Source organism: Naegleria fowleri (assembly GCF_008403515.1).
Source record: "Naegleria fowleri strain ATCC 30894 chromosome Unknown tig6, whole genome shotgun sequence".
NCBI lineage: Eukaryota > Heterolobosea > Eutetramitea > Acrasida > Naegleriidae > Naegleria > Naegleria fowleri.
In genome coordinates this window covers 656,368-670,179 of record NW_025407938.1, presented here as the reverse complement: position 1 = coordinate 670,179, position 13,812 = coordinate 656,368, and the positions used below count along the sequence as shown (strand labels likewise).

The 13,812-nt window shown below is 38.8% G+C and overlaps 3 protein-coding genes across 3 annotated transcripts; 2 read left to right on the top strand and 1 right to left on the bottom strand.

Moving 5' to 3' along the window:
- Positions 1–501: 501 nt before the first annotated feature.
- On the top strand, positions 502–7,846 carry FDP41_010565 (uncharacterized protein; the record flags this gene model as incomplete). Its single annotated transcript, XM_044700877.1, has 4 exons — positions 502–535; positions 676–741; positions 914–7,259; positions 7,363–7,846. The coding sequence occupies 4 exons, from the start codon at positions 502–504 to the stop codon at positions 7,844–7,846; spliced, it is 6,930 nt and encodes a 2,309-aa protein (XP_044568213.1).
- Positions 7,847–8,132: 286 nt separating this feature from the next.
- FDP41_010564 (uncharacterized protein) lies at positions 8,133–11,543 on the bottom strand (the record flags this gene model as incomplete). Its single annotated transcript, XM_044700876.1, has 1 exon — positions 8,133–11,543. The coding sequence occupies one exon, from the start codon at positions 11,541–11,543 to the stop codon at positions 8,133–8,135; it is 3,411 nt and encodes a 1,136-aa protein (XP_044568212.1).
- A 1,225-nt stretch (positions 11,544–12,768) lies between these two features.
- Positions 12,769–13,248, top strand: FDP41_010563 (uncharacterized protein; the record flags this gene model as incomplete). Its single annotated transcript, XM_044700875.1, has 1 exon — positions 12,769–13,248. One exon carries the CDS (start codon positions 12,769–12,771, stop codon positions 13,246–13,248), a length of 480 nt encoding a protein of 159 aa, XP_044568211.1.
- Positions 13,249–13,812: the final 564 nt, after the last annotated feature.

Sequence of the window (13,812 nt, the reverse complement as noted above, 5' to 3'; positions counted from 1 at the left end):
TCACACATTGTCACCATACGAATGCTTCTTGGAAGACCTGTATGTTCCTTGACAGATATCACGAAATCAGTACATCTTGACGCCTACCCAGCACAGTTCAAACATACAGGTGAATTCAAAGGAAGAATTCCATACAAATTTCCACACCCCTATCAAGGGTCGTTGTACACAATGGAAAAATGTAGATTCTCACTTCAAGGGTTGCATAGCAAGGCTTGAATTATATTATTATTTAGTAGTTCACTACAACATAATCGTGTTCATAGATGGAAATAATGAGAAATGATGAGATCTATTAATTTTCCTGCCAATTTTTTTCTCATGACCTGTCACTTCCAATGTTTTTTGGGGTTGTTGAAGGCACCATCTGGGTTTGAATGAGATGACAAAATTGGTGATTCGGATGCTCAGGTAACTCCTTGAACCCCTAATGTCACCAAATCATACTCAAAAAAACAAACACACACTCTCCTATTGTAGTTTTAGGGATTCCAAGAAGAGATGCCAGAAACAATTACTCTTGGAAGCACCACTGGTAAGTAGCATGTGTTTTGAAAGGTTTTTTGAGTGTTTATTCGTTCATGATATTATATGACATCGACACTCGTTCCTCTGAATGATGTTATTAACATTCATTGTCCAACCAACAACAACATACCCTCTGACAACCACCAGCTGCCAAACAGGTAGTGGGATTCAACGTCAGTTTGTTGAAAGGAGGCACCATCACACAAGCCATTGGTACGTTTCTTCTTGGAGATATTGCTGACAAGTTTTTGTTGTTAAATGATGTTTCATTCTTTCATCTTTGTAATGTTCGTATTCCCAACGCATATCCTATACTCCTCCACATACACGTGAATACCCAAATGTATTACCATTTGCATACATGTACACAATGCTCAACTCACAGCTGGTGGTGTTATCACTTCTCTTGTGATTGCCTCGACTGTAGCCACCATTATTTTGGTTTCTGTTGGTGTTGGTTATTCACCACCAGAACCAAAGAATGATATGGCCACCACTTTCAAACGTGTTCCTGTAACCGTAGATGTCTTGTTGAATGATGTTGATCCTCGTGGTGGTAATTTAACATTGACCAGTATTGTTATGAATCCTAGTAATGGTGTTGCCAAGATTATTTCCAAATCCAAGATTATGTATCAGTCGATTGGAGCTTTCACTGGTAATGATTCCTTTTCTTATGAAGTCTCCAACTCGTTCATGACTGCCAATGCCACTGTTACTATTCAAGTATTGAATCGTCCTCCTGAAGCCATTCCAATTGTGAAGACTGTTCCAAAGAATGCCAACCGTTACCTCATTGACATCACCTCATACATTGGAGACGATGGGGAGCATATCTCTGATGACGACGATGATGTCATCTATGTGGAAAGCTTTTACGGTAATCACATTGTTGGTGGTAATGACACTAACTTGGGTGTGGTTGAGAAAGAAACTTGGACTGGTTTTTATTACACACCAAAGAAGGATTTCAATGGTGTTGAACAATTCAACTATGTTATTTCAGATGGTAATGATACTGCTACAAGTACAATTACCATCTCCATTCAAAACAATCCTCCATCTTGTTCAGACGATACCTTCCATGTTCCAAAGTATCGTGGTGCTTTCTTGAACATTTTAAAGAATGATCGAGATATCAATGGTGATGAGGTCTTTATCAGTAGAGCTCTTGGTGCTGGATATGGATCTGTTAGTTTGAGAAATAACAGCAAACTTGTGTATTACTATACCAGTGGTGAACTCACGACCAAGTATGGTGATTCTTTCGAGTACACTATTAGTGACTCACAATTAGAAAGCTCTTGTGTGGTCTTTATTCAAGTGTACAACAGTCCTCCAGATGTTTTCACAAGAACCGTTACTGTTGGTAAATCCAGTACTGACAACTTGATTCCAATTCAATACTTTGATCCTGACAGAAAGGATTTGATTACTTTGAAGAAGATTGCTCCTGCTCTCAATACATTGAGTCCAGCTGCTTCTGTCCAATTGGCCAAGTCTCACGAAACTTTGTTCTTTGAATGTTGTGATTTCATCAATGTTGAGACCAATAACTTTACCATTCTTTTCACACCTACTCCTAATACTGTTTACACAACCACTTTGGATATTACCATGACTGATGGTGAAGCAGAAGGAACTGGTAAGCTCACAATCTATGTTGTGAACAATCCTCCAACTCCTGTGGATGATGTTGCCTCCTGTGGAAAGAATCTTGAAACCTTAATCAACGTCATTGAGAATGATTTCGATGTTGATAAGGGTGACACTGCTCTTCTCAATTTAACAAACAATGGATGGATTGCAGCAACTGAAAAGGGAGGTTCTATTTCCATCTTCAATGATACTCACGTCCGTTATGTTGCTCCAAAAGATTTGGTTGGCACTACGGATGTTGCCTATTATCGTGTCACTGATCAAAGTTTGGATGGAAATGGTAAACCAGATCCAAGTGGGTTTGCCACTGGCAGGATTAACATTTCTCTCATTAACAATCCTCCAACTCCAGTGGATGATGCGATTACTATTCCAAAGGGTATTCTTTCAGTTTTGAATGTTTTAGCCAATGATGTCGATCCAAACGATGGCCCAAACTCTGTGAAGAAGATCAAGTCTGTCAGTTCTTCTGAGCAAAAGAACATTTCTTCAACTATTATGGTGAACCATTTCAATAATGATACTGATGGTGTTTCCTATACTGCTGTCAATGAAGAATACACTGATAGCTTCTTGTATGATGTGACTGATAAGGATGGAATGGACTCTACCTATAAGGCCAAGGTCACTTTGACTGTTGTCAATACTGCTCCAGTTGCTAATAACGACAACTTTAACACCAAGTGGAATCGATCTGTGGATTGTGATGTTAAGGCCAACGATTACGATCAAAACGGAGATTTACCAAGAGCTACTGTGAGCATTGTTGCTCAACCTACTCATGGTTCTGCTGTTGTTGTGGGTGTTAAGGTTCGATACACTCCAAACAATGGATATGTTGGTTCTGATTCATTCACTTACAAGTTGAACGATTTGAGCTCTCTCAATGCTGAATCCAATGTTGCCACTGTCACTATTCAAGTCACCAATACTGCTCCAGTGACTCAACCAGATAATGTTTCTACTCACTGGAGAAATCCTATTGGTGTTTTGGTTTCACCATTGATGAATGACAATGATCCAGAAGGAGATGCCATGGTTGTCTCTAGTGTGTCTGCTTCTGCTAGTGTCGGTACTGCTACTCTCGTTGACTCACAAACTGTCAAATTCGTTCCAAGCACTACTGCTCCAATTACTCTCGGTACCAAGCAATTCACTTACACTGCCAGTGATTACAATTTACAAAGTTCAGGCACTGTTAACGTAGAGATCACAAACACCAAACCAGTTGGTCAAGATGACACTTATTCCATGCACTGGGCTGCAGATGATACTGCATTGATAGTCTTGAAGAATGACGTGGATGCAGATGGTGATTCACTTTCTATTGGATCTGTTGATACCACTACTTACGTCACAAAGGGTACTGTTTCAATCTCTGGTTCATCTATTCTTTACACACCAATCAAGAATGGTATCACTGATAAGTTTGCTTACTATCCAAATGATGGAGCTGAAAATTCTACCACTCCTGCTGTTGTCACTATCACTTTCACTAACAATGAAAAACCAACTGCTCACAATGCTTCTCTCACGATTCATTGGAGAAGTTTGGCCAATCAAGGAGGCAAACAATTATTTGATGTTCTCACCAAGACTGTTGATGCAGATGGAGATGCCATTTCATTGTCTGTCACAACCTCTTCATCATGTGCTAAAGTCAATAATGCTAGAAAGGACAATGTTCAAGTGTCTGTCGCTACTGGATCCATTGGTAAAACCAGTTGTTCTTATACAGTGAGTGACGGCTTGGATCAAGCAACTGCCACTGTGTCAGTCACCACCACTAACAATGCTCCAATTTGTTCTGACATTATCACTTCATTCAATCCAGCTAACTTTGACATTGGTCAACAATACAGCATTGCTAGCTATGTCTCTGATGCGGATGTTAATGATATTACATTCCTTGCTCCAACTGGTCTTTCTGGAGCCACTGGTGGTGATCAATTCTATGTTAATGGCACGAATCTTGTTTTCAAGCCAACCAAGACTGTTGGTGTGAGAACACTCAGTTATCAGGTCACTGATGGTGTTGGTACTTCTGCATCATGCATGTTTAAGGTTTCTGTGAACTCTATTTCACCATCTGACTACACCAAGAGATATGACGTTCACTGGAATGCAACTAATGCTGTCTTCAACATTTTGGATACTTTCCCAACATCAAACATTGTTTCGATCAATAATGGAACCATGACTGGAACTGCCTCCATTTCTGGAAACACTACCTTGTACACTCCAAGGAGAGCTGTTGGATTTGACACGTTCACTGTTTCTATTTCAGATGATGTCTCCACTTATAATGTCACTGTTGAGGTCACTGTTTTCAACAATGCTCCTTCAGCAACTGTTCCACAAGCAACCACAACATGGAGCTCCACCACTGGAGTCACCATTGACTTGTTAGCAAACTATGCTGATCCTGACTACACTGACTCGAGAGAATCATTGGGTACTGTCACATCACTCACCACTAGTACTTCTGGACGTGTCACCTTAGAAAGTTCTAGATATGCTAAATACCTTCCACAAGGTACATTCACTGGGTATGATCAATTCCAGGCAGTTATTACTGATGGTCTTGCATCTGTTACCGTTACTGCAACTGTTTTGGTCACCAATACACCACCAACTACTGTTCCAAAGTCTGTCACCATCAAATGGTCTCAACATAGAGCTGGTTATGCAATCAACGTTTTGGACGTGAATGGAGCCACTGATAGTGATGCTGAAAACAATCCATTAACTGCCACTGTGACTGGAGGAGTTTCTCCATCAAGTGCTGGTACTGTTCAACTCACTACCTCTCCAAATGCAACTGTTAAAGCTGGTGCTAGTGTCTTTTTAGGAACTTTCTCCTTCTCTTACTCTGTATCTGATAGAATTGCTTCAACTCCAGGAAGTGTTTCTGTCACTGTGACCAATACTTTGCCATCACCAACTCCATATAGTATTGACTTGCATTGGAGATCCAATAACGTTGCTCTTGATCCTGTCATTCGTTATGCTCTAACTCGTCAAGATGTGGATGGTGATAGTTTAACCATTACAGCTGCTTCTGCACAAAAGGGTACTGCCTCTGCAAATACTAACACAATTACTTATAGTGCTCCAGCTTCTCTTGGATTGGATGTTGTCTCTTACACACTCAGTGATGGAGCTCAAACTGTATCCAACGCTCAAACTATTGTCAATGTCAATGTTGTGAATACGAATCCAAATGCTGCTTCTTTGACAACTTCTGGTAAATGGTCTGCACCAATCACCAAAGATGTCAATGGTGCTTGTACCGACAGTGATTCCTTGGATAGTAGCTTTGTTAAATTCAATGGTGTTGTTTCAAATGCAGTCGGAGGAACTACTTCTGTTGTAGGTAATGTTGTGTCATTCACATCAACTCTTGCTGTTTCTTCCTATTCATTGTCTGGAAATGTTTACTCTGCAACTGGTAGCTACAAGTACACTTGTACGGATGGTTTGGGTACTTCACAAGGAACTGTGACTGTAACTGTCACCAACAATGCTCCCACTGGTACTGGTGCTTCTGTTACTGTTGCAAGAAATTATCAAACCACCACTTATGATTTCACATGGGCTCAAATGGGTAATTTCTCTGATCCTGATGGTGATACCATTTCAGTGATTAAGGTTGCCACTACCTCTGATGTCACAGTTACCACAACTGCAACTGGTATTCGTTTGACTACTTCTCCAACTGTTTTGGGAGCTAAGGCCATTACCTTCAAATTATTCGATGGTCTCCACGAAAGTAACAACACATTGACATTTACTGTCACTTTCACCAATGCTGCTCCAACTTGCTCTGCTGCTACCTTTAATGTCAACAAGGGAACTTCCACAGATGTATTACCAACTTTGAGAACTCTCATTGCTGATGCCAACAACGATGCTCTCAGTGTTTCTTTGACTGGAACATTACCATCTTCATTGGGTTCATTTAGTGGTACGGTTTTCACAAGCTCCAAGTCGAACAGTGGTTCTTCATCTGCTGTGAGCTATAGTGTCTCAGATACACAAATTACTACTACCTGTGGAATGAACATTACTGTATCGAATAGAGCACCTACCGCTCAAGACACTAGCTTCTCCTTCACCTCCGTCAGCAACAATTATGTCCATACAGCCACTTACAATTTGGCTTCCGATCCAGATGGAGATGTCTTGTCTTATTCGATGGACTCAGATAATTGTCGATCTATTGCTACATCAGTGACTGTTTCTCCTGCTGGACTTATCACTTTTAAAAGAAAGAGATCAGTCATTGTTGGTTCTTGCAATCTTGTCATTAGAGCTACTGATAACGATGCATCAAGCCCACTCTCTGCCACTGCCACTGTTCAAATTTTATTGCAAGCTACTTCTCCAGTCGCCAAAGACGATAGATTCTCCATCAATCAAGGACAAACTATTAGAATTTTTGTTTCTCAAATGTTTGCCAACGACAATGACGAATTTGGACAAACAAGCGGCCTCTCTTTTGTGAATACATCTTGCCCAGACGCTTCTTACTGTCATAAGACTCCACGAGTTGTTAATTTTAATGGACAAGTTGCCGTTGAACTCGACAGTGATCCAAAAACATGCCAAGCTGACAAATTCAGATACAATGCTGTCACATCATTCGGAACTCAAGTGTCTGCCAACGTTTTTGTTGAGTTTAAGAATTGTTACTGTCAATCCAAAATTGATTTCGTCTTCTTGTTGGACTCTTCTGGCTCGATTGGAGAGCCCAACTTTAACTCAATGAGAGATTTCAGTAAGAGAATCACTGGTAGATTTAAGCTTGGGCCAGATGCTGTACAAGTTGGAATTGCAAGATTCCACAGTGTTGGAGTTTCGACTTTGGGTCTATCTTCAGATGGTGCTTTGATTAATAGTACTTTGACAACTATGACTTACGACGCTGGTGCTACTGCAACCATTCCTGGTTTGAGAGTTGCCCTCAATATTGCAGCTGCTGGTCGTCCTGATGCTGATAAGGTTATTTATATTTTGACAGACGGTATGGCAAATGAACCTTGCAACTGTGAGGGATGTGTGACGGAATGGTAAGTGTTTTTTTTAATGATTTCTTACTGTGTTTTATTGAACATTACTTAATTTGGTAATTAATCCTTTCTTTCATCCTTTAATAATTTTTAAATAATTTAGGGGAACAAAACCAAGCGTTTACAGGTACAGCGTTCAGCAACAAATTATCGACAATCAATCTCTCACTAACTCCCAAAAACAAGAAGCTTATCAAAACATGTGCAAGTATCAATATTCAGACAACAATTATTTATTCTCTGGTAAGACATGCTCATTCTGTAGTTGGACATACGATTCCTATTGCTTGCCATGTGCTGACGCAGTTCCAATTGCTCAAAAGATTAATTCTTGGAAGCGTAATGCTCAAGGAGTAGTTCCTAATGATCGAGATAACCCATTCAATGGAAATAATAGAGTTTCTTGGAAGATTGTTGCAATGGCTGTTGGTAATGCCATGTCTGACAAGATTGGTGCTAGACAAATTCAAGGAATGAACTATGATCCATCTCGTGCCATGACTGTCTCTTGGGATGATTTGCAATCAGTCATGTCTGAAATTGTCGATCAGTCATGCAACACCAATGATGTCCGAATCGCTCAATAAATAAGTTCAACCGATCCTTCAAACCCATATTGTTAGTGTCAATCCACCTTCTATCAGTGAAGTCCTTCCAACTCTCAACATCTCTCCCACAAAGACAAGAAATCCGTTCTAATCAGTTAAGTTTGGGATATCAATTTCAATAACCATAGTCTCTCTTCCTCCCATTTCACTTCCTCCAACTAATGTTGACACAAAGTGCATTGTTTTCCTGAAACGAATTGGCTATTATCTTCTCTTCCCGACTGTATGATGATTTTTGGATTCGAAATCGAATCTCGGAGAAGATTTATTTCGTCTTCAAAGATTGAAGAAGATGCTCCAATTGAGAACAAGTTTCTTGTACTTTGAGTGTCTCATTTTCGTTCTGAGAGAGCTTTTCGTCGAGTTGTTGCTTCATATCGGATGGCAAGTTGGGATGCATTTGTTTCAGATATTTGGCCTTGACAGTACCGAGTTGTTGTACCTTCTTTTGCCACTTGTCAATTTCCTTTTCTAATTGGAATTCTTCTGGTAGTACAAGTTGAGTCATGATGGTACCTTGTGGTGTTGTGACAGCAGTGGTGGTGAGCACGAGGCGATGCAAGTGTTGTTTGGATTGTTCTTCAGAGATGAATTGCACAGTGTTGAATTTGCAGAGGGTTTTAACTAGCACGGATTCGTGATCATCCATGGAAAATTCAAGTGCTGATCCATGTTTGAAAATGTAAGCAACGAGTTCCGTTTTGGAGGGCAGTTGAAGATTTTGTTTCATGGATCTGAGCTGTTGAACAATTTGGAAGAGCTTGTCCAATTTGTCCTCAATCATGCTCTTTCTATTTTCTGAACCGATTAGACTCTGTAAATTTTGTTTTGTGAAAGGTATTGGATAGGGACATTCAAGAATACTCTTGGAAGGAATATAGCTCTCGTGTTGAGATGAAAAATGGAGTGCATTGTTAGTACCATTCAAAGGACAGCAATGGAAGAGCTCTTCTGTAATAAAAGGCATATAGGGGTGCAATAATTTAAGGATGTTAACGAGGCAATAATTGAGAGTGTGAAGTGTGTTCTCAATAAGAGGTGTCACAGTAGAGGAAGAACTGTACAAAATGGGTTTGATCATTTCCAAGTAATAATCACAAAAGTGGTAAAGGAAAAATTGGTAGATTGAATTGCAAGCATCACTGAATAAAAAATTATCGATCGATTTTCGCATGGTCTCGATCGTGTCTCCAAGTTTTAACAAAATCCATTGATTCTGTATGACTTGTGTTGACTGTGAGTCCAATGACTCAAAGGATTTGAGCAATGTTTCGAGCAAGTCAACATCGTCGCCATAGGTTGTATAGTTGAATCGTTCAAAGTGTGAAAAGCAAAATTTTGCAGATTGCCAAATTTTGTTGCACAAGTGCCTATTTGCTTGAGCACGCATAATGTCTAGATTAATTTGTCTGCCTTGTTGTGTGTACTGGATGAGAGTAAATCGAAGAGCATCTGTACCACATTGTGGGATGCCGTTGGGAAACTCTTGTTGTACACCCTGTAGGGCTTTCTTCATTTCTTGCTTGGTGATATTGGTATTTTTCTCGATACCTCTTCTCAAATCATCTAGTGAGGTTCCATGAATCATGTCAATGGGGTCAATCACATTTCCAAGACTCTTTGACATTTTTCTGCCTTGTCTATCTCTGACCATGGAATGCAAATAAATTTCATGAAAAGGTTTTTCTTTGGAATCAGAGAGGTATGAACACAACATGACCATTCTTGCTACCCAGAAAAATAAAATATCACTTCCTGTCTCCATGACTGAGCTGGGAAAGCGGTACTTCAAATCGTTCTGAACTCGTTCGTTCCGACTTGGCCATCCAAATGCTGCCAAAGGATACAGACCAGAGGAGAACCAAGTGTCAAGAACATCTTCATCTTGTTCCAAAGTGCAATTGGCATTGGGTAAATATCGGTGAAGGATTTCAGTGGCTTCCTTTTCGTCATGAGCGACAATCCACACATTTTCAACCAAGGATGTGTCTTTCGTGGAGCTTTCAAAAATAAAAGAGCTATTGTTTTTGAGATTTTTCAAGGAGATTGCTTCAAGAATGTCTCTCATATTTGGCGAGACAATTTTAAAAGCAGGAATTCTATGACCCCACCACAATTGTCTTGAAATACACCAATCATGAATATTTAGCAACCAATTATTCCAAGTTTGCTTGTGATAGGATGGATGAATTAAAATTTCATCATTATTAACGAGATCTAAAGCTCTCTTGGCCAATGTGTCACATTTCACAAACCATTGATTCAAAAGCATTGGTTCAAGAATGTCTTTTGATCTGGAGCATATTGGTAGCTCCATTTCGTGATCTTCCTCGGAGACGAATAAATCCAATTCTTTCAATTTCTCAACTAGCAATTGTCGTACTACAAATCTATTTTTTCCAACAAATTCTTTTGGAACTTGATCATTTAAAGTTCCATCCTTATTTAAAATTGTAATAAATTCCAAATTGTGTCGTTTTCCACAATCAAAGTCGTCAAAGGAATGAGCTGGAGTAATTTTTACGGCGCCTGTTCCAACCTCCATGTTCACCAATTTTTCGTCACATATGATGGGAATCGTTCTCTCTGGAATGAATGGATGTAAAATGAAATGGTTGTGGAATTTTGTAAATCTCTCATCTTGTGGATGAATGGAAACAGCGGTATCTCCTAACATGGTTTCCAATCGTGTTGTGCTCACTTGAATGTATCCAATAATATCCTTACTTCCAACATTGGAAACTACAGGATATTTAAACGTATGCATTACTCCAAAGTCAAAAGATTTTTCTTCACAACTTGGAACCATCACTTTTGTCTTTTTTTTTAACGACAAATATTCTACCTCAATATCTGAAATGGCTGTATTGAGCTGGGGACACCAGTTCACTAATTTTGCGTCTCTATAAATTAATCCATCACGAGCCAATCTCACAAAACATTCCAAAACAGCATTTGAAAATTGTGTGTCCATTGTGAACACTTTTCGGCTCCAATCCGTCATTGAGCCCATTGCTTTCATTTGTTGATCAATTCTGTTTCCATATTCCTCTTTCCATTGCCATACTCGTTTCAAAAATTCCTCTCTTCCCAAATCGTGTCTAGTCTTTCCTTCCTCCTTTGCAATTTTCTTCTCTACAGCAACTTGTGTTGAAATTCCTGCATGATCCACACCAGGCACCCAAAGCACATTAAAGCCATTCATCTTTTTGTATCGACATAACGAATCTTGAATGGATGCTGTCAAAGCATGACCTATATGCAAACTACCAGTAACATTCGGAGGTGGCAATAAGATGGTATAACACGGAGATGATTGTTGAGAGTAGTCTTGTCCTTTGAAGAGACCCTTTTCTTCCCACCATTGATACCAATCTTTTTCTACATTTTGTGGTTCATAACTAGGAGCTAGTATTGTATTCAATTTGCTACCGCTGTTATTATGGTTCGGAATTGTATTGCTAGAATTCTCATCCTCTACGGAGGGCGGCTCTCCTCGTGGTGATGATGATTTTACAAGTTCCTGTTTGTAATGAAATGATGCTGCTTGTTGAGTGTGCTGAATGAACCATTCCGTTTGGTAAAATCTTTTCATCGTCAAAGGATGATGCGAATGCTGAAAAAGAAGGCTTCCGAGCTTCTTTGGTGCAGCACGATGGTAGGACAGAGAAATCATTTTTGTTTTGGATTTCAATTTTTTCCAAAAAAACCGCCAAAAGACACCGTTAATTTTTTATGAAAAAAATGCCTCACAAGATCTTCATCTTTGAAAAATAATAATGCATTAAAGCTCAAAAACAGAACTGAAAACACACCCGATGTAAAAGAGGATTCCACTCCAAAAGGTGAGAAAAAAAGAAAGAAAACCACAGAAAAGGATGATTATTCCACTCCAAAGAATAAGAAATCCAAAAAAGCATGTAAGTATGACAGTACTGTACTCGTATACGTTGTACATAATTCTTTTTAGAAAAAGACATTAGAAGAGGCTCTTGTGCGAAGATATTGAAAGGCATGAAAAAGGTGAATATCAAGAGGTTCTAGATTCTAAAATTGAACAAATGGTTCTTCCTGATCAGTGGATGGGCTCAATAACTGTTCCACGTGATCGCAAGGTGGACTTTTTCAAATACATGATAACAACTTTGGGAATTTCGTTGTCTCCAGCTACAACTTATGATGAAATTGAAGAAACTTCTATTTTTAAGAATTGTAAGGACATTTCGAAAGCTCTCTCGAATGAAAACCAATGTTTCTCCGATGAAGATGATACTTTGAGGAAATTGGCCAAAGAGTTGAATGTTCCATATCAGAGGTGTAGGATGTTGATCTTAATTTCCCGAGCATTGCATCCAAAACAATTCGTTCCTGACAAACCAGGAAAATATGAACATCATGATTTACCAAAGATGGTTTTGATGACAAGAATTATTCATTCCTGCACCCTTAACACTTGATTCGAGATAAATTAGAATCATGGCATAATGGTATTATGACATTTGGTATAACATGCGACAAAAAGAACGCAAATGTGTATGCAATGTGTAGCGATATCGAAGATAAGAGAGACGGTTTTGAGACCAGCTATAACTTGAAATTTATTGGAAGTTTCAATCACTACAAGTTGAACGACCGAGCAGGTTCATTTGACTGCACTGTAATGAAAAATATTCATCAAAAATTACTCGACGCATAATTTGGAGAAACAATCAAGAAGGATCGATATTTCAGAGCTTGAGTATACATTCACTCCTAAAGAACATAAGACACCACATGATGGAAAGAAAGTGAGCAGCGGCGAGTTGACACAGCCTGTCCGACGAAAAGACTTTTCTTTGCAAGTCTATTGGAAAACATGCCAAACCGAGGAATGGAACAAAACATCGACAATAATGAAAAAGATGAGAACATTATACCTGGTTTGTGGACCAGACAATAGTTTATTCAGTGTTGCAGGTATTGATTTATCTTCAACAATTCGTTTTGGAATGTCAGTGGAGGAAGTGCAAGGCATGATTTGTGACGTTTTATGCCAAATAGTGATATTAGAATCGAAGAACATGATTCATAACGATGTGAAACCTCAAAACATTGTTAAGTATGACAATCATTACTATTTGATCGATTTTGAAATTTCTGAAACCTATGATGAACGTATTGAAACGGATACGCGTTATGAATGCAAACGTGGTGATAAAGAGTTGACCTGTAAATCCTATTCTAAAGGCTATCATGCACCAGAAAGAGAAAAAGAGAACAAAATCTCTCCAAAAAGTGATGTCTATTCTTTGGGACTTGTTGTTTTAGAATGCTTAAAGTTGAACAAAGTTGATTGTCGCAACAAATCAAAGATTGAAGAATGTTTGAAACGACAAGAATAATTCTCTCGAACATTGTTGAAAGAATTTATTGGTTCATCGTTAAAAGAAAATTCCATCAAAAAGACCTCTCCCAAAGAATTATTTCGGCTTTTTTCAACTGAAAAAAGAAAAGAAACATTGCGCTATTTTAAAGATAAAGAGGTTGTGCTGAGAGAACATTTCCCACAACAAGAGGAGGTGACATCGGACGAAGATATTCTAGAATTCATCAGTTGTTCATCTCAATATATTGCTTGATAGAGATCAAATCTTTTGAACACAATTATAGTTCAAGCAGTTTGTGAGTTGAGAAAAAGGCCTTTCAATACAAAAACAGCAATCACAACTTTCACCGCCAAAAAAATTAAATATTGTTTATTGGCCCTTCGGTGCCTCAATACTTGTCATAAAACAACATTGGACTTCATTTTCGTTTAGATACTACTTCTGAATGTCGAATGTTTTTAACAGGATATATCAAATATTAACAGATTACATGCTTGTGTTGAGCAACTGTTAACATGGGTTGAGTCCATGATTCAAACAGAAGGCAAAAATAAAGCAGTGTTTGGTCTGTTAATGCAT